Genomic DNA, 21,049 nt, shown 5'->3' with positions numbered 1-21,049 from the left:
ATCCGTTGAAGCGTATTTGCGCTTCAATATTTGCGTGTATTTTAGGGAGAAAATGTATAGGTATATAATAAATATGAAAAGACACAACAAGAAAATCCAATATATGGTTATACCATATGACAATTTATTTCCACTAATAAATTTACAACATATAATTATATATAAAATTGACGCTAACAATAATTTAATAATTCTATTCTCCACCCAGGAAAAAACCTAACCTCACTTCTTCACAAATAGGAAGATAAATTGAACTACAGTGCATTCTATATAAATTATGCGGGGCAATTTATTCGTACTATACAAAGTACGAAATTCCTTTTGTTGACAAGAAACTTACTGTCAATTATCTGGTTAGCTGTTGATATTTGACTCCTGAGTACAAACAACTACATACATGATTTTATGTACATACACATACTACTGTTTTGCACTCAGGGACAAATCAACTAAATGTATGATGCAATACCAGTCAGGACTTTTTTTACCATAAAAAATCCAAACAAATTACAATGTACTTTGTCAGCTGCTGGCAACGAATGACACATTAAAAATATGATGTTTTTGTATTTACATTTGTTGCCTGACAATGTATAAATGACAATTTGTATGTTGTTGCCAATCGCCGACAATGTACGAATGACAATTACTATGTTGTTGCCAATAGCCAACAATGTAAAGCCTATGGAAGACTGTATTGACAATATACATGTACATATTTTGTCATAGCTGACAACAACGACAGCTCATACAGCTGATAAATGACAGATTTTATACCTTTCCTACTTCAGTGTCATATACAATACAGATTTATAAGGAGAAATATAATGAAAGGATCCTTTCTACTCATCTATACTACCCCCCCATATCCCCATTCCCTGTTTCTAAATGATAGTTACAATAAGAAAATTTATAATCTTCATTTATTTATGCGTTCCATGATAATCTTCATATAATTGTACAATTATAAAATTTAAAAAAAAATGAGAAAAAAGAATCCTTTCACAAAAATTCGGTACACATAAAATTGATACAGCAAAACTATTTACAAGGTAATACAGTCAACACGACATCAACTTAAACCCATACATACTTTGTACATATCTATTTTTTAAATAAAAAAAATTCAATTATGTTAAAAAGATCATGTGCCAAATAATCAATAAATTTAACTTTTTTTGTTAATAATATTTTCTATTCATCTTGTTTGTAAACAATTATAGTCAATGAAACTTTCATAAATGAATTTAAAAAAAAACTATATATCTGTATAAACATTTTGTGAAACTTGAACACAACGTTTATCACTAATCAAATGTAATTCAATTTAAAAAAAAGTCAATGTGAAAAGGTGCTCTATCAAATCTATGAATACCAAGCAAAGATATCAAATATTACAAGCAAATATCATATCATCAAAACACTTGTTTGATGATTTTCCTTCTTTCTGACTTTAAACAAGTAAATGTCACAATGTAAACTCCTCACAACACACCTGTTTATGTGCTGTATTTTATTTCAGAACTGGTAAAATATTCCCCCAGTTGTCATGAACTCGACAAAATAAAAAGATAAATAAATAGCCCGACATAATCAATACACATATACTGCAGTAAAAAATTACGTTTAGGATCTGACTTGACCTCTAACACGAGATTCAAATCCAATGGGCAAGAACACATGATGTATAAATGCACATGAAACTTTTAATAAGTACCTTTAGGCAATCCATAGTTCGTAAAAAAAATTTTGACCAATTTCAAACATTCCTGTATTCAATATCTTTATGGTAGGCAAAGAATATACAAGTTCATTCTTTCAGGTAATATCAAAGTAAATATATTTTTGATTGAGCCTCAATGTAAAGGCCATACAGCAACTTTTCAAGCAGAAGAAGACCTCTAGTGTCCCTTTGTGAATTATTTCAGGCAAGAATACGTAGAACCGTTTACCATCCATAAGCAAACTTCATCACATAAAAGAAACTAAAATTCATGCTGGAATTCAAACCCGTAGCGGTGATAGGAACGTGATTTGAAATCGGCAATCTTAATTACTCGGCAACAAAAGCCTCTGAGCTAACAGCATATTAATTAACTATACAGGAAGTGACAGGATAAGTCCAATTTTCAAGAACAAGCTATGGATTACCTTAAAGCACAAAAATTATGTGATATATGAAATCAATGCATTAATATATGTATCAGAATTATATTAAACTTTTAATGAAAAATTACAATGTTTGTTCAATAAGCTACAGAAAATAAAAACAAACTTTGTTATTGTCCGAACATACGTTCATTAAAATGCAGACAACTCTTTTGTTTTGATTAAATGACACAAAATCATGTAAATCTTAGCAATGTAAAAAGAAAACTGATGTAAAACTTCATAAAGTCCTCACATCGAAATTTATAATTTGATTTCATTTATTATTCATTTTTAATCAGTAAAGTAGAAAAAAGCTGAAAAATCGTATAAAAATGCTTAAGAAAACCAATAAAATCATTACAAATCATATTTCAAAAATCTTGAATCATAAATCATCTAACTTGATATACATTAAACTTCATTAAATTGCACAATTTCACAGAAAAAACATACATTCAGTACAATATATAAATGAAAAAAGAATATTTTACATCAATGTTACGATATTTGTAGTTGATCAATTCACTTCCTATCCGGCACTATTTGTCAAAGTGAGGCTATCCAAGCTCCTGGTGGGCCACGTTACGTCTTTGTCATCAATTTCAAATACTGCAAACAGAAATAAGTAAGATTTTGATTCATTTTCAACAGTTTTTAAGCAAATAACAGTTGTTAATTTTCCCAGGTTTTTTTAAACACATGGGCATGGTCAGATTTGATTTACCATGGAGGAAAGAGAAACATGAATGCCACTTTGTTTATTATTTCGGACACAGGTCAGCTCCTAGGGAAAACAACAACCATCACTTGTTTAACTACATGTATAGCATCTTCATTATCTATTTAAGGAAATCTAATTCGATCAAATTATCAAGGTGTTCCAACACTTTAAACCAGTAATAACATCTTTCTTCTGCATTTTTTCTTCTTCTAACTTCTCTACAAGGACAAATTTAATCAGCAATTAAGGACAAATAAAAACCAACTTTAAACTACAATGTATATAAATACAGACAAGAGCTGTCGGTAGGACAACAATGCTCCACTATCCATAGTGCTTGATAGTAAAAGAGCCTTATGATGTAAAATTTTCTGAGTGAACAAAAGGGCAATTTTTTTTTAAATCCATGTTACAGTTATAGGCCTTGGAGATAGTCCTTTTATGCTCTCAAAAAAAGAGTATAAAATTTCAACTTGTTTTAAATCCAGATGTCAATAGAATATGAAAATATCTGAGGTGGTATGCAAACTAAATTCTAAGTTATATTATTCTAAATTCTAAGGGGAATTATTCTATCAAAATGCTTCATCGTGTTACCTCCTCCAGTCGACAGGTTTGGGGTCAACAAGTTGATGGTAAACAAGTGTGCAAAGATTCAAAGCCATATATCAATGGACTTTGAAAATATTTGAGTTTTTACAAAACTTTAATGCAAATTCTAAGTCAAAAAAGGGGCATAATTCTGTCAAAATGCTTGATACAGTTACCTCCTCCTGTCTACAGGTTGGGGCCATGATGGTGAACAAGTGTGCAAAGTTTCAAAGCCATATGGACTTGAAAACAAAAAACAAAAACTTTAACATAAGTGGTTACGCCAAAGCTCGGGTGACTACAATAGCTCTACTTGTTCTTATCAAATAGTTGAGCTAAAAAAAATTAGATTTCTACATACCCAATTATGTGAACCTATGGTTTGCAGAGCTCACAACCCTTTTACTATACCCAACAAACTCGTATGTGTTATTTACCTACAATATAAGTTAACAATAACAAACCTGTAGAGAATGGTGGGCAGCGTTAGCATGGGCCTCATCAACTGTAGGTCCTGTGCCATGACACACTGCTACTGGCATAGTAGATAATTGTACCAGACATTGATGCATTCCTGAAATAATCATTTACAAATGTATTTCCGTTACAACAATATTTTTAACGCCTTATCGATATTTTTTATTGCAAATATCTTTCCCAGACCTTCATAGTTGATTACTATGTTTGTTATTGAAAATTACACACTTAACTAAGGTAAAATTCAATAATAATAATAATCTTTATTTCATAAAAACTGCAAAATAGTAAGCATATTCACACCTTTTCAACATTTCTACAACCGTTCTATTTTTCCGTAATATTTTCTATAACATTTGCCTGCAAGTTACATCTTTAAGTGTTATTTTTGCCAAATTTGGAGTTTCTTTTGTAATGAACACATACAAGACTCATATTTTCAAGTTAAGGATATTTACCATATGCACTAAGTTCTGGAATATCTGTGTATAGAACTTCAAAGCGTTGGGCCTCGGCAATTTCCTGTAACATCTGGCAGTAATTGGTAGCTGGAGCATTAAGAGGTTTACCCTGCAAGTTCTTTAATTGCTTTGAGCTTTTCTTCATTACAGTCTGATAAAATTTCTGTAAATAATCAGATACAATTATAAAGTTTAAATTTCTTACACACAATGTATAGCAAAATATTTGTATCTATATCCACTAACATGATTTGAGCTGACATATTACATTATATACTGAACATTATCAGACAAAACTGCATATTGTTATGTTAACTATGACGATGTATAGCCAATAGTAATGTTATCTCTCATTTTGCCACACAAAATTAACCATTAACATCACATATGTTTAGCTGTCATCATCATTGTGAAACATGTTAACCAAAATGCAAGACCAAAAACACAAGATGTTGCTGGCTTTTATACATTTAAAATGCATTGCACATTTTAATGCTAGATATTTCACTTATATCATATGTCACATACAATTTTTAACCTCTTCAATGAAACTTGATTTTATAAAACATAATGATACAACAAATATTTCAACATAAAATAAACAGGCCAAGGTGCTGATTCCTTCCTTTCTAAATAACACCAAACTGACCAAGTTTATAGAGTTGGTTACTTCACTCAGAGTTACATTATTAACTTATCTTGTCATGAACACATTGTCTGTCCCACCAAGTCACATAATATCAACACATCTTATAACACTCCCCTTTATACTGACAGACAAACAAGGAAGTTACATGCACAATTTCTTTATAAATTAAATGCAGGGTTGTCACTAAAATATATTTTTGAGATGGTCCCCTGTCATATCTGGTTTTTATATCATACAACAGAGAGTGTTTCCTAAATTTTGAGGTCACTAAAAATTTATTTGAGACAGTCATTTTGGTGTACAGCTGCCGCTTTATGACAAGCTTGAAGAATGGTGTTTAATATGACATGAGTGTAGATCAAACATCTATATAAAGTAAATTTCACTAAACAAAATCTTCAGGCTACATCTGTTGCGAACAATTACAGTTGACCAAACTACATACAACTACTGGTTACCTGAATTTCTTTGTTCTGCTTAGGGCTAAGTACTGGTACCTTCACTTTCCCCTCCTTGAGAGATGTATACGACGCTTTCAGTGGTTCCATACTCTACAAAACACGGGAAAGTTCAGATATTAGTAAACTCACCACTAAGCCTACCTGTCATTAATACCAGTTTACCTAACAATACAGTCTAACTGGAAGCAGGACTAAGGCAGTCACTTTTTGGGGTTCTCTTAGTAAGGCTAATTTTAGACTATAATCAAGACTGAATGTAAACAAGGTTCTTAATATATTATAGTTTTAAAGGGTAATCTTTTACATAATACTATTAACCTGAACTTAATATTGGCCTACTTTCTGTCTTATTTATTATTGTTGTACGAGATATGAGCATTAAAATATAGAAACTTTCACAAAGGCAAGTGTTCCTCACAGTCAGCATTCATAAAGTTAAAACAATTTCTATTTGTTAAAGTACAATATCAATTTTTACAAAAAAATCAAAATGCATTTTGTGTGCATCAACAAATTTCAATAAAGATTTTAAGATAAAAAGGAGCATAACTCCAAATTTCTTTCATAATACTGTTCCAAGCTTAAGAACTGTACGACAAACAGCATCCCACGCTGCTTCAAGTTGACACCATTTATAGTTTTGAAATCATACTACTTAAAAGACAATTTTTACAAAAATTATGTTAGGAGGAATAACTCCTACAATATATAGTTCTCAAGTTTCATGTCGATATCTTTAAAATTGTTGAGAAGTGGACTGTATTAAGGTTTTTGCACAACAATGCAGCAATCTAAATATGATTGAAAGAGAGGAGCTCAAAACAGTCAAGCTGTATACAAATACAGTAAAATATCTAAACTGTGTTACAGTAAAAGTGTTACCAGGAAACCAGTTTCAGACATGGCACACATTCATTTGCCAGGTGAGTCTTATTTAAATGTTGGGTTTATACTGGAAATGTTAGTTCAATCACCAACTTTTATGACTTAACCCTTTACCTGCTGGATCCAAAATTGGTTAGCCTTTACCACCAGTATAAAGCCAGGCCAGGCTGCACATCCATGCAGACTGACCAGGCTCTATATACTGTTAGTTGCTTAATTTAATTCTGTATTTAAATACATTTTTAAATCCCTTTACATATAACTTCGAATTGACTGTTTACAATTTAAATCAAGTCAATCCATTATACACATTCAGCAGGTAAAAGGTTAACAATCAACTAGGTTATAAGGTCTACAGAAAGATCAAGCAGGTGTTCTATATAGGAACAGTGTTATATTTAATCACCAGGGGAATATCATCATCTTCCTCCTCCTCGATCACTGCATTGCCTCCCTCTTCAACAAGTCCCTTTATATGATTTAACATATTCTGCGCCGCTATTCTCTTTGCTGTTTTCTTTGAACGGGCAGAGCCTGAAAGTTTCACAATAAGTTAACAAAATCAGTCATATCATTGGTCATTAATGATTTCCAATGTTTTTTAATTAACGGCATATTTCTTTAAATAAATATGGTTCTAAGCATAGGTCCTGAGGTGACCTTGTAGCATAATTGGTGGAGAAATCCCTATGACAACCATAACTCCTTGTTACCAGTCAGCACTCTAACCAGAATGTTTGGAGAAAAACACAACAACAAAACAATTATATAATTGTTAGTTCGACAGTTAATATGACCCGTAATAAATTTTTCTAGCTTACATGACTTCAGCTACCAGTCTCGGGTTATAATGGTAACATTCCACTAAACTTGAAGTGAGATGATATAGTGACTTTGGTACATGAAATACCTTCATAAACAAACAAAATGTTAAGTCAAGATCAAGACGAGTCACAGGACAAGTTTAGTAATGTACCTGTTTCCTGGATTTTCCCCAGTTTCACAATGCACACAAACTCTTTCTGATGTGGAGGTCCCTGTTCACTGGTAAATTCATATATAGGTGGCTTCATCAATTTCTTTTGTGTCAGCTCCTGGAGTTCTCCAACAGGGTTACCAACTCCATCCCCCTCTACTGCTCCTGGACTTGGGGTGCTGAAAAATATATTAATAAGAGCTCTCTCTAGAACTTCTAAGTAAATAATTGATAAAAAACAGGAGTAATTTAGATAAAGATGGATATGAAAATGTTTGGTTGTTGAACTACAATTATGATCCTAAAAATCTACTGGTATTTCAACTGAATACCTTCAATGGTTTATGAAATATGAAAATAGTTTAAACAAGTCAAAGAATAAGCCAGAATGAATAGGATTACTTTGACGTTCTTCAAATAATCAGTCATTTTGCTGGTCTAATTTTTTCACTAATTTAACTACGGAGTTAAACTGATATTATTTATAACATTTCTAACATATAGTAATGTGATCTGGAGCAAGCGTAATATTGTCACCTCATATAAAAAAAAATAAAAATTCGCTTTAGATATAGGTAAATCAAAAAGTAGTAAACTTAAAACATAAAATGTATTCTAAAAATTTTGAAAATCTACTTTAAGATATATGGGTTACTTAAGTAAATATCTAAAGCATCATGAAAAACTCCCGCTTTCTGCCCATATTTCAAAAGATTTTTTCTTAAAAAAAGGGTATTTTAAAAAGTTAAGAACTCCCTAACTTTGTCAGAATTCCTTTTTGTTTATGAAAATTTCTAAATCTCCCTCTTTTTGAAAAAAATTCCTATTTGATCATCAAAAAAAATTCCATGTATCTAAAGGGCCATACAATTCCCCCTAAAAATATAAAGGCTAGTTGGATTTGATCATGTTTATCTTAAAAATAAACCCCCAAAACAAAAACAAAATAGTGTTTTTGCGACAGCATGGATCCAGACCAGACTGCGCATCACTTTCTCTACTTGTAAAAGGGTTGGTAAGCGAACAGCATGGAGCCTGATCAGACTGCGAGGATGCGCAGGCTGGTCTGGATCCATGCTGGTCGCAAACGCATTATGTTGGTTATGTAGTGACGCGGCTCAAATAAAGTACAAACTTACATATTGTTAACAACAGCATCTCCACCAGCTCCTGCCTGTCCATTAGCCACTCCAAGCACTTGATTCAAGGCAGCTTGAGCTGCATTGTGTTTTGCTTTCTTCTTACTTGATCCTGTTTAAAAATACACAATAGCTACTCTGATGAAACTTGATTACACAAGATATGTTTGTAAAACATGTATGCCCCCTATCAGCAGCCAATTAGTCATGTGATAAGGTTATTATGCATGACTTCTGACCCAGTGATCAAACAATTAATAAGGGTTATCAAGTATCTACTGGTCATGACCTTAACCTTTGACCCCTTGACCCAAAACTCAATAGGGGTCATCTGCTGGTCACGACCAATCATCATACAAAGTTTGAAGTTCCTAGGCCTAAGCGTTTTTAGTTAATTGATCAGAAACCGTTTTTACCTACAAAGTCAATGTGACCATGACCTTTGACCCCAAAATCAATAGGTCATCTGCTGGTCATGACCAATCACCATACCAAGTTTGAAGTTCCTAGGCCTAAGGGTTCTTTAGTTATTGATCGGAAACCGTTTTAACATACAAGGTCAATGTGACCTTGACCTTTGACCCCAAAATCAATAGTGGTCATCTGCTGCTCATGACCAATCACCATGCCAAGTTTGAAGTTCCTAGGCCGAAGCGTTCTTTAGTTATTGATCAGAAACCGTTTTTACTTACAATGTCAATGTGACCTTGACCTTTGACCCATTGATCCCAAAATCAATAGGGGTAATCTGCTGGTCATGACAAATCACCATACCAAGTTTGAAGTTCCTAGGCCTAAGCGTTTTTAAGTTATTGATCAGAAACCGTTTTTACTTACAAGGTCAATGTGACCTTGACCTTTGACCCCTTGACCCAAAACTCAATAGGGGTCATCTGCTGGTCACGACCAATCATCATACAAAGTTTGAAGTTCCTAGGCCTAAGCGTTTTTAGTTAATTGATCGGAAACCGTTTTTACCTACAAGGTCAATGTGACCTTGACCTTTGACCCCTTGACCCCAAAATCAATAGGTCATCTGCTGGTCATGACCAATCACCATACCAAGTCTGAAGTTCCTAGGCCTAAGGGTTCTTAAGTTATTGATTGGAAAGCATTTTTACCTACAAGGTCAATGTGACCTTGCCCTTTGACCCCTTAACCCCAATATCAATAGGGGTCATCTGCTGGTCATGACCAATCACCATACCAAGTTTGAAGTTCCTAGGCCTAAGGGTTCTTTAGTTATCACTCGGAAACCATTTGGTCTACGGACCGACAAGTGCAAAGCAATATACCCCCTTTTCTTCGAAATGGGGGCATAATAATGTAAAAGGTTTGAACTTTCAAAACGATAAAAAGCTAATGAATTTCAAAGTATGCAATTAGTTTTGCTTGTTTAATATCAACAATCAAATTGTAAATAAAGCCAAAGAGAAAATCCTGCAGTGTAATAATATAACATGATCTGTGTGACATGGCATCAGCTTCCTACTGCCAAATGATGTAATTATGATTTAAAATGTCAACAATAAACTCGTTTTTGACTGACCCCAATATAAATAGGGTCCAGTCATGACCTACCTTCATACAATATCCTTCTCTTACTCTTAGGACTCTAGCTATTGGTTAGACAAGATGAGGTATATAGATGAACCTACACATGTATGGATGACAGACATTAAACAAAGCAATTTTATACCATTTTTAAAGAGATGCATTAAATTATAATTACCTTTTCCATTAGCACTGATTTCACCAACAGTCACTCGCATAATAAATGTGGGTTCATGAACAGCCCCTTCATTTGCAACTAGATCATACTGTGGTGTTATACCTCTTTTTGTACATAACTCTTGTAAGTAGCTAATAGGGGTCTTGCCCGGTGGAACTGCTGCCATAATCTGAAACATTTTATGATATAATGTAAACTTGAAAAATCTTAAGGCACTGACCTGGATCTGAACCCCAAACCACTCAATTACAAGGAGGACAATCAACATTTGCAAGTGAACGTTTGGGTCGGGCAAGAATTTTTTTTATATCAAACTCTCCCAATCCAAACGATGTTTCTCTAAACATTTAATGTAAAAGAAGTTTTTCTGTAAAAAAAATCAAACAGCAGAATCCATTTCAATCGTAATACTGTCAAATGAAAACCGGATATTGACTTTATGACTAGGTATAAAACTTTACTGAACACGTATGATGAATCAATTCCATAATAGCAGCATTCGACAATGTTTTACACATACACCTTCAGTAATGTTTTATTCTTAGCCATGACGTCGTTAGAATTTAACAGGATTTTCCAAACTCAGTGGTTCCCTCTTTGCTTCCCTTCACTGAGCGTAGCCAATCAAATCTTTGTGACAAGTTTCATGACTTCCAGAAATATGTAGAGCACTCGGCTGATATGTTGAACACCACCACCTTATTTGTTGTTCAAAATACCTGCATTAACTTATTTATGAAGTGCAAGAAATATTTGGTTATACATGTATACTGAACATGTTATGCTTGATATTGAATCATTAAAGCTTTTCGCGCAATAGGTATCACCTACTTTCATATTATGAATTATGGATTTTGACTTGAAAACCATAAAGATTAGTTATTTTCCTACTTTTATAACAGACACCGAAAAAAAGGCCTCTTCCAAATTGAAATTTTCTTTAAAATCATGCAGTGTTCCCAAAAATCTGAACTTAAACCAGCTTATCTACTTCCCAAATTAGCAATTTTAGCGATAATTTTCCCCCAAAATCAAGAGGCTAAGGTCTCTTCCCAAATAAGTGAGAAAAATCACTGAAAATCCTCGGGCACTGACTGGAATTTGAACACGAAATCTCTCTATGACAAAATGCACATTCAACCACGTAGTTCTGTCTTAAAAAACATAATTTAAATACTCATTCGTGAATACATATCAATCTTTACCATGTATTCAGAAAACAATGACCAAAAATATACGTCGCGAAAACATGTTACTTTGAGACGATTCGAAAAAATGACCTTGGCTTCCAGACAATGCATAAATTATTAAATGAAATATATGCAAGTTTCCACGTACATTTGAAATAACTGATTATAAAATTATCTTACAATTTGTTCTTTGTTACGATGTAAAACTGGGAAAAATCCAAAAATGGTGCGTGGTGTTATTAATTGCTGCGCATGCGTATTGACATGCCGGTATGACAAAAGTGCGAAAAGATCCTAAAAAAAAAACAAAAAATAAATAAATAAATAAAAAAACGAAAAAACGAAAAAAAAAATGAGAACAAAGGGGCGGCCCTGTCAAACGTTCAGAGTAGTCCCCATAAAAAAGTGTCATCATTTACCAACAATAACATATCATTGGTATCATTACTTAACCATTGCCATCAATGGTACCACGGATGAACGGATTTTACTATTCCTTGGCCATATAACGAACATTGGGACAATAAGGGGAGCGGTGGTTAAGTAGTTAAGTTGTCTGCCTCTCAAAAGGGTGGTGGCAGTGTTGGAAGTTTTCATTCCCAATCACGACAGTAAAGAAATCTGGAAACAAAGTGATCCCTCGGAAGAATTAATCACAACAAAATCACAAGAGAATTGCAGACTCGGTTTGATTGAGTCTGTACATTAGGGATAATGAATACGTGCAACATCCCTCACGCTCCTTAGCACCGGCTTGAGCGGTACTCAATTCTCAACACTTAATAGTGTTGGCACCAATGATCCCGAAGGACCAGAAAAATATAACAACACTGAAGTGAAGTACGGGCTCGCGCAACCTTTTACAACCGGGCAACATTTTACAGCTGCCACACAGCGCTTGACACCTGCTGTTGTGAAGTATAAAAATCTGGAAACAAAGTGATCCCTCGGAAGCATTAATCACAACCAAATCACAGACTCGGTTTAATTGAGTCTGTATATTCAAATCACCAGAGCAGAGTTCAACCACCGCATCGTTCCTGTGCAGGCTGTCGAGCAGTTTACCTGGTCTAGTTGCCTTCACTTTCCCAAGGAACTGAAACTTCTGTACATACCAGAGCGGAGGTACAGTGCCAATGACCGTATAAAAGATTTCATGATCAATTGCAACGAATGTGACCTGTGCCGTCTAGGAATTGAACCCAGGGCGCCCGATTCACATTCCAAGGCTCTACCTATTGAGCTAACTGGACGGCTTTCTCAACCACGGGATTATACAAATGTAGATTTCGAACCCTAATTGGGTCATCAATACGTTTCCTAATATGACACCAGTATTGGTTATTCTGGACTAGTATTGGTTATTCTGGACTCGAAAGTGTAATAACTTAAACATTTCGCAACCAAGTTTGAATAAATATGTTTAAACCAATTGGGACAATATAATAAACATGTTTGTTTGTTTCATTTTTGCCCCTTTTCCCAACAGTATTTCAGTCATATAGGCGGGTAGTTTCCTAACCATCGTTCCTGGAGAGTTACGCAAGTACTAGGCTACCTTCCTCCACGCTAAACTACTAAAGCATCTCCCGGGGATCGAACCCACGCCAGAGAGGTAACTGGATTAGAAATCATCGACTCTAACCCCTCGACCACGGAGGCGGTTATATAAACATTGGTACCAATAGATTAACTCTGAATGTATTCAGCATTGACAAGGCTTAAATAATGATGAGGTCATTCAAAAATGGTGATTCTGGTATTATTGGTAAAACCACACATGCATATATTATGAATGCACCAAATGTTTCTTTTATTATTGAAAAGTAATGGGATTTTGTCAGAATTATTCAAGTTGATCGAGAAATGAGAATCATATGATTTTGAATATTTTGATATGAAAATATCTTAATTATAAGGTTGAACGAAATTAACCTTTGCAACGTTTTTTCATTAGCCGAATTTTATTTATGGTTTACGTCAGCAATAAACATCTATTTATTGGTCGCTTCTAACTTTGGTGGTAATTGTTTTTGTCATATTTTCTGGACATTTTGGGCATTCTGTATTCCGTTGACACAGAGATCACATGTTTGAAAATCAAAACTTTCCCACCCTTCCCTCCCAATTAATGTGTTGATAGTTAATATGATTTATAAATATAGTTTAACGCTAACATTTAGCGCATCTTTACACTATGTTTGTATAACGCTAATGACGTCACGTCAAAATATATGCACGGCCGTGCAATACCATATTTACGGAGTCGCAAAATCGGCACGGGTGTGTGATAAATTCCGATCTTACACTGAACTAAACAAATATCCTCTATATAAACTGTACCCAGCAAACACAAGACGTCATACTGACGTCAGATTTAAGTCAGGTTCTGACGTCGGATGACGGTCGGAAAAACGGTTGGATTTGAAAGTTTTTTTGACGTAATTATCTGACGTCAGGTAGACGTCAGAATCTAACCAGTATTTAACCTTTTTCTGACCAAAATCTGACCATTATCTAACCATTTTCCGACCTCAATCTGACCATTTTCCGACCTCAATCTGACCATTTTCCGACCTAAATGTAACCAGTTTCTAACCATTTTCCGACCTCAATCTGACCATTTTCCGACCTAAATATTAACCCTTTTCTGCCCTAAATCTGATCATTTTCTGACCTTCATCTTATCATTCCCCTAATCCTTTTTGTTTCACCACGTCATAAATATTTTCTGGCTTATCCTGATTTGATCTAATTTAATGTAACTCATTCTATTAAGTAACTTTCCCTCAAATGAAATGTATAACAGAAAACTTAAAGCAAAAATATGTTTCATGCTTTTTTAATTTAAGATAAAAGTTGCAATTTTAAGCTGATACATACAATTTTAGTAAATTCTGCAAGGTTAAATAATTTTCATAAATTAAACAAAATAAAACATAAAATAAGTTAATTACAAAACAAAAAGTATTACAAAAACAATGACATAAATGAAACTAAGAAAACATGTACAAATATTAAAGAACAAAACAATGTATGCACATTTCTATCAAAGTTTGCCTTATCAAATAAAACAATTTAAATATTATAATTTTAAGAAAAGTTAAAAGATTCTGATAATAATGTTTCAAGCAATTTATGACAGATTTTCAGTACTTTAACTATATTTCTACAGCATTTCTAAAACATTTAGTGCCATTTCGCATATTTTGACCTCCTTTGATAATTGTCAGTAACGTATAAATTGCTGCCTTTTAGCTACTTCACAAAGTTATACTTTTAGATATCCATGAGAATTAGCACGAATTTGAGGTGTGATGCTTTAAGATATGACATTCTTTCAGCACACCTCGTCTGTCCGGAGGATATGTAGCGTTTGTAGCGCCCAATAGCGTGTGTGACATCATTTTCACTGAAAAAAAAAGAAATTTATGAAACATGTAAAAATAACAAGCAAAAATGTTTTCATGGTTATCTTAACTTAATGAACAATTTTGCCAGCTTTTTATAAGAGAGCTTTAACAAAAATTAAAAGTAAACATAAATACTGAACATTTAAAAAGCCGCTTTTAAACTCCAGTTTAGTACGGATTAAAGTATGTAATAGAATTTACAAAAATCTTACTTTCATATGTTTCTTTTTACATATTCACGTGTTTCCGTCCCTCCGACCTTTGAGAGCATGTCCAACACTTTAACTCCCTGAAAAGAAAATTATATTCTAACTTATGTATATATTCTACGTTTGAAATAGAACAGTTACGCAAGTCTTAAATATTTCATAGTTTTAAATTAAAGATTTAATGCCGAAATGTCTGGAACCAAAACGTCTTGCGTTATTTAGGACCGAAACGTCTTGGTCCGAAATGCTCGAAATCGTACAAATTCATTCTCAATTCTCAGATTGTAACTGACAAAAACATCACAGTTTAAGAAAAATATGAAAACTAAGCATTCTCTTTGGTAGTACTGAAAGGCATATTATAAACTCTTCACAAGCAGAGTTAAAACATGTCAATTTTAAAAAGATTTATTATTAGACATTATCGCGAATTTGTGTGACATTTTACTTCAGCTGTTAAAATAATGATAATTAAATTTAAGAGTGCTTGCAATCATGCAATTATTTATCAAATACAAAGTAGAAATAAATCTAAATAAATTGAACTGACCTTTTTGTTCAAGAAAATCTGTAATATTCACTTATCAATGCATCCCGATTCCTGACCGACAGCCAAAACGTAACGCCTACGAATTTGAATTTCCATCCACGTGACTTTAGATTCGAATTAAAGGTTAATTATGTTTTCTTTCCCTTTTCTGTCACTATGATTAAATGTTAAAGCACTATTAAAAACTCGTAATTTTGATACATATAATGTACCACAAATGATAATATTACAACGTTAAATGATTGGAACTTGTAAACAGATCTGTGGCTATAAATAGATTTCATAACAATAACACATGTAACTTGCGTATATACAGCGCCACCTATATGTTTTATTAGGTTGCAGCGCCGCGATCTTGGTCTGTATTTATATAAGAAAACATCATTTGTATTCCAAATAACATTTGAAAAAAAGTTTAAATGATTACAACAGCGAATAAGGATTATGTTTTGTTATTTTTTTACCTACCGTCAGGACACCGACCATAACCTGACGTTAGTACGACGTCAAAAAGAAACGTCTATTAGACATCGGTATTTTAACGTCAGATTTACGTCGTATTTTGGTCGCCGACGTCGTGACCAATATCTAACATTAATCCGACGTTATTTTAACGTCATGTGTTTGCTGGGTAATGTGGTTGTGTTATTGATACAAACATATGTGAATTTGATTCATGTAATTTCATAATTGCCTAAAATAATTTCATATGACTAAAATTTTCTTACATTTTTTTTTCTGATTGATAACTGATAATTTGCTGATGTTCTCACCCATGGGCATTTGGGCGGAGGAACGTAAGATCTCTGAACACGTGCATACACACTAAAATCTTTGTGACTGTGATGCAAGAATACTGGACCTGATTCTATTCATTGAAAAATGTTATGTCAGGTATTTAATTCTGCTAGAAAAGTCACATATTTGACATGAAAACTCTGCTTTATGGGTACTGTTTATGTCATTATTATAGGAAAATCAATTGTATAGTCCGACCTACTTATATTGATTGATAATTTTATAGTACTGCAGAGCCGATATACCCATTTTCGAAGAACGATAAATTGCGACACAAGTAAACTTCGTGCTCTGTTTTTAAGTGTGACCTAATAGTTGAAAGGGAGTACACGAATAAGATAGTTTTGATTTATTTTCACTCAAGTACATCAGAAAATGGGAGGTAGTAAAAGAGACAAAAGAGACAGAGGTAATTTTATACATCTATGAAATGTCCATAATTTCGGATATGGATTATTATAGGGACATCAAGTATAAAATGCGGTTCAGTAGTGTCCCTAAAATAATCATAAATATTTGAATTGTTTGGTATTTACTAAATGATTACTCTCAATGTTATTTATTATACAAAAACACAAAAGAAACGAGTACCACTGTTAATTAACGGGTATCACTAAAATACGGAACGGAGATTTTTTTGGCGCAACGGACGCAACGGGCGCAACGGAGATATATTTTTTTTAGAAAAACCAACACAACGCCTTTTTTAAAGTCAATGTGCTATATTTAAGCATTTAGAATGATTGTTTATAACTATTTAGTAAGTAAGTTTTAAAATATTTCATAAATTGTATATGTTAAATTGCACTGAAGAGTCATATGCTTTGCGAAATGGAAATTTCATGGCGCAACGGAGATATTTTTTTTCTCAGAAAAACAGACACAACACCTTTTTTTAAGTCAATATGCTGTATTTGAGCATCTAAAATGATTGTTTAGCAATATAAAGTAAGTATGATTTCAAATGTTTCATAAATTGTATATGTATACACTGAAGGATTATAACATGCCTGGCGAAATGGAAATTTCATGGCGCAACGGAGATAATTTGGGAAAATCGGCACAACGTTTGAACTATTGTACTATTATATGAAATTAATTAACACCAATGTTATTTGAATAAATAAATTTAAAAAAGATTTAAAAACCTTAATCGTATAATCAAAGAGATGCAATATTCATTTTGTAAAGGAATGTGTGCCGGCGAAATGAACATTTTGTCTGCGCAACGGAGATTTTTTTTTTTTTTTTTTTTGGCGCAACGGAATTTAAAAAGGAAACAATGTTTGTCCGAATTAAGTAGTAATATGCAGAAGTATATCATTTAAGATATTAACTGAATTACTGAAGTGGTGTAATAAATGTCTGTTTTATTCATTTAAAAATAGAATGAAATACGTTTTTATCGTTACGGCTGACATTGGAAGACAAGTATAGATTTTACTATCTGTTTCATTTTTTCCCCGTTCAATTCGTTATTTTTACGAAAAGTAATCTTATAGCTTTTCTGTACATAATTTTTAATTGAATTTGCATTAGTATATTCTAAATAAAGTAATATGTTGATATTACAGAATCAATGTTCAGTATTTTTTTATTATAAACATTCATTGTATTTTTGTTATACCTTTCATAAACTCCGTTGCGCCGATGGATTATTGCGAAACGGAGATTTTATTTTCAAAAGACTTAGTGTGTACAGTTTTTTATGTCTAAAACATAAAATAATCATATAAGTTTGTATTGTTGATATTTTATACATATTTTTTACATATACTGTATAAGTTTGATTTTATTAGGTAGAATACTGAATATATCAGATTCTAAATGGACGGCGAAATGGACATAATTTCGGCGCAATGGAAAATGAAGATTTGCATAACGGGTAGTTCTTATATTTGAACATAACTTAAGAATTTGAGAATAATAAGTAACAGTCTTTTAAAAATGATTTACTTTAATTATTTTTGAAAATGTTGAAAATAGGATATTGTAAAAGATATTTAAATTACGGCGAAATGGACACATTTCGACACAACGGGGATTATCATAACAGTTTTATCATACAATATTATTTTATTAATTTATTATCTTTCATTAATCATTGTGTACCTTTTCAATAATTGTTTGTTGCGTATAAATTGTATATTTCATCAAAAGCAATCCAAATATTTCATAATTGTGATATTGACACACGGTAATCAATTACGCGAGAATTGTAAGCAATTAGCAACGTATCGTGCACCAGTACTTGTAAAAGAAAACTTGACCGTTATCAGTGGCGGATTCAGGCTCCAAAATGTTTTATTACGTCTCACATTTCATATACACAATTTTTCTCATAGTTTGAGTGAAATATTGGCATAATAAGCTTCAAAAGCAATATTTTCGCCAATAATAAGTTAAAAAAAATTAATACCTTAAAGCACGGATAAATCCGTGCTTAAAGTCAATACATGTTCCTCTTAATCACATTATCTAAATGGTGTGAAAACGCTTGTCCAATAAACATCAACCACGTGTCATTGGTAATCTAATTATCGGTACTTAACACCCGTGATAAACATTCTGCCAATCACCAAATTGCTGTTGTTTCGCTAAATAAACAGTAGCTGCATTTGATTAACGGGGTTTTCTGATTGGGAAGGAATTGTTATAAGTAACGTTCAATTTAATTATTTTATGTTTTAAAATGGAAAGTCTAAGAAAGTTCTACATGCATGTCGTTTTACTATTTTAATAATTACACCAAACAATAAATATTTTGTATAGTTACTATTTTTGATTTAAAAAATGCATAAAATATTACAATCATTCGAATATCAGCCATGACGGAAATAATCGTATTTCTTTGTGCAGCAGTAAGTTAGAAAGTCAACAGTGTATGCTTTATGGACTTTTCGTATTCTTCAAGTAAAATTCTGAAAATTATGTATAGAAAAGCTATACTTTTCGTAAAAATAACGAATTGAACGGGAAAAAATGAAACAGATTGTAAAATCCATACGTCTTTCAGTGTCAGCCATAACGATAAACACGTATTTAATTCCATTTCTAAATTAATAAAACAGACATTTATTACACCACTTCAGTAATTCAGTTAATATCTTTAATGATTTACTTCTGCATATTACTACTTAATTCGGACAAACATTGATTCCGTTGAGCCCCCAAAAAAATCTCCGTTGTGCAGACAAAATGTCCATTTCGCCGGCACACAATCCTTTACATAATCAACATTGCAGCTCTTTGATTATTTGATATACAATTAAGGTTTTTAAATCTTTTTTTTTAAATTTATTTATTCAAATAACATTGGTGTTAATTAATTTCATATAATAGTACAATAGTACAAACGTTGTGCCGATTTTCCCAAATTATCTCCGTTGCGCCATGAAATTTCCATTTCGCCAGGCATATTATAATCCTTCAGTGTATACATATACAATTTATGAAACATTTGAAATCATACTTACTTTATAGTCCTAACAATCATTTTAGATGCTCAAATACAGCATATTGACTTAAAAAAAGGCGTTGTGTCGGTTTTTTTGAAAAAAATATCTCTGTTGCGCCATGAAATTTCCGTTTCGCAAAGCATATAACCCTTCAGTGCAATTAAACATATACAATTTATGAAATATTTTAAAACTTACTTACTAAATAGTTATAAACAATCATTCTAAATGCTTAAATATAGCACATTGACTTTAAAAAAAGGCGTTGTGCCGGTTTTTCTAAAAAATATATCTCCGTTGCGCCCGTTGCGTCCGTTGCGCCAAAAAATCTCCGTTGCGTATTTTAGTGGTACCGTTAATTAACTTGTTAAGTATAGGATAACTGATAAAATGTTACACCACATTACAGTACAGTAGTGTATTGACAAAATGTATTATCTTTTTTCTTGCTATTTTTTTATTAATATTTAAAAGACTTTTATACGCATCCTATAATTACATTCCAGTGTAGTCAATTCTAGAATTCACAAATCAAGCTGTTGTAAATATGGCATTGTATGTATATAATAATATAATTATTGTAATGTGTTGGCACTTTATCAGGCCTTGGAAGAAGTAAATACAACTATATTAAGAAGTAACCCTAAATATTTGCATTCTTATATCTTAAACAGATGAGAGAAAATCAAAAAAGTATAGATCTGAGGTTGATTTAGACAGCTATGATGTGGATGAAGACAGCCAAGATGTTGACAATACTACAGGTCAGTTTATATATAGTCACCATTGATGTATACCTACCCCACTGGAATACAAGCCATTTTGTACTTGAGAATAATAGTATAAGCACCGTTTGTGTGTGTTTTTTTTGTTTTGTTTTTTTTATGAACCCGTGCATGTAGTTATTGTTCCATATCATTATGTCCGTCCATCTGTCCATAAAATATTAAACTTAATTGGCAAGTTAAATAAATCTTAAGTTCTACCAGTACCAATGGCTTCATAATTACTCATTTACTTACATGTGCCAATACAAAGTCCATGATCTTGGCAAGCTGCAAGTTACACAACTTAAGCATCCGTTTTCCCCCCAGTTACTTCCCTTTTCAGCATTTTGAAAAGAAAAAGAATGGTTAAGCTTCACTGCACACACTTGATAACCAAGACATGTGAATGTCCCATGACATT

At 32.7% G+C, this 21,049-nt stretch overlaps 2 protein-coding genes and 1 long non-coding RNA gene across 4 annotated transcripts in view; 1 reads left to right on the top strand and 2 right to left on the bottom strand.

The window, feature by feature from the left end:
* Positions 1-95: 95 nt before the first annotated feature.
* LOC132737768 (RISC-loading complex subunit tarbp2-like) lies at positions 96-11,702 on the bottom strand. 2 transcript variants are annotated; one of them, XM_060725111.1, is made up of 9 exons: positions 11,614-11,702; positions 10,244-10,412; positions 8,512-8,623; positions 7,373-7,551; positions 6,803-6,930; positions 5,509-5,601; positions 4,399-4,564; positions 3,928-4,037; positions 96-2,760 (listed from the first exon to the last, which is right to left on the bottom strand). In XM_060725111.1, exons 2-9 carry the CDS (start codon positions 10,407-10,409, stop codon positions 2,734-2,736), a joined length of 981 nt encoding a protein of 326 aa, XP_060581094.1. In that variant the 5' UTR covers positions 10,410-10,412; positions 11,614-11,702; the 3' UTR covers positions 96-2,733. The 2 variants fall into 2 exon arrangements, with proteins under 2 accessions (XP_060581094.1, XP_060581095.1); XM_060725112.1 differs by lacking the exon at positions 5,509-5,601.
* A 2,066-nt stretch (positions 11,703-13,768) lies between these two features.
* LOC132737757 (uncharacterized) lies at positions 13,769-16,207 on the bottom strand. Its single transcript, XR_009626776.1, has 3 exons — positions 15,606-16,207; positions 15,059-15,135; positions 13,769-14,845 (listed from the first exon to the last, which is right to left on the bottom strand). It is a non-coding gene; the product is annotated as an uncharacterized LOC132737757 (long non-coding RNA).
* A 458-nt stretch (positions 16,208-16,665) lies between these two features.
* The window catches only part of LOC132737767 (general transcription and DNA repair factor IIH helicase subunit XPB-like), a 28,574-nt gene continuing 24,190 nt past the window's right edge, over positions 16,666-21,049 (top strand). The window contains exons 1-2 of the mRNA XM_060725110.1: positions 16,666-16,812; positions 20,536-20,625. Coding sequence (XP_060581093.1) covers positions 16,779-16,812; positions 20,536-20,625 — 124 coding nt within the window. The 5' untranslated portion in view covers positions 16,666-16,778. The remainder of the gene's footprint in view (positions 16,813-20,535; positions 20,626-21,049) is intronic.

Source organism: Ruditapes philippinarum, unplaced genomic scaffold (assembly GCF_026571515.1).
Source record: "Ruditapes philippinarum isolate M1 unplaced genomic scaffold, ASM2657151v2 ctg24_1_1_1_1, whole genome shotgun sequence".
NCBI classification, from domain to species: domain Eukaryota; kingdom Metazoa; phylum Mollusca; class Bivalvia; order Venerida; family Veneridae; genus Ruditapes; species Ruditapes philippinarum.
This window is presented reverse-complemented; position numbering and strand designations above follow the sequence as displayed.

What these genes read in the sequence shown, in the direction of transcription:
- LOC132737768 (XM_060725111.1), bottom strand. Translation starts at nt 10,409, where the DNA reads ATGGCAGCAGTTCCACCGGGCAAGACCCCTATTAGCTACTTACAAGAG. An exon ending in AATCAGTGCTAATGGAAAAG is followed by an intron (nt 8,624 to 10,243) that starts GTAATTATAATT and finishes ATTTTTAAACAG; the next exon opens with GATCAAGTAAGAAGAAAGCA. An exon ending in GGGGAAAATCCAGGAAACAG is followed by an intron (nt 6,931 to 7,372) that starts GTACATTACTAA and finishes TGAAACTTTCAG; the next exon opens with GCTCTGCCCGTTCAAAGAAA.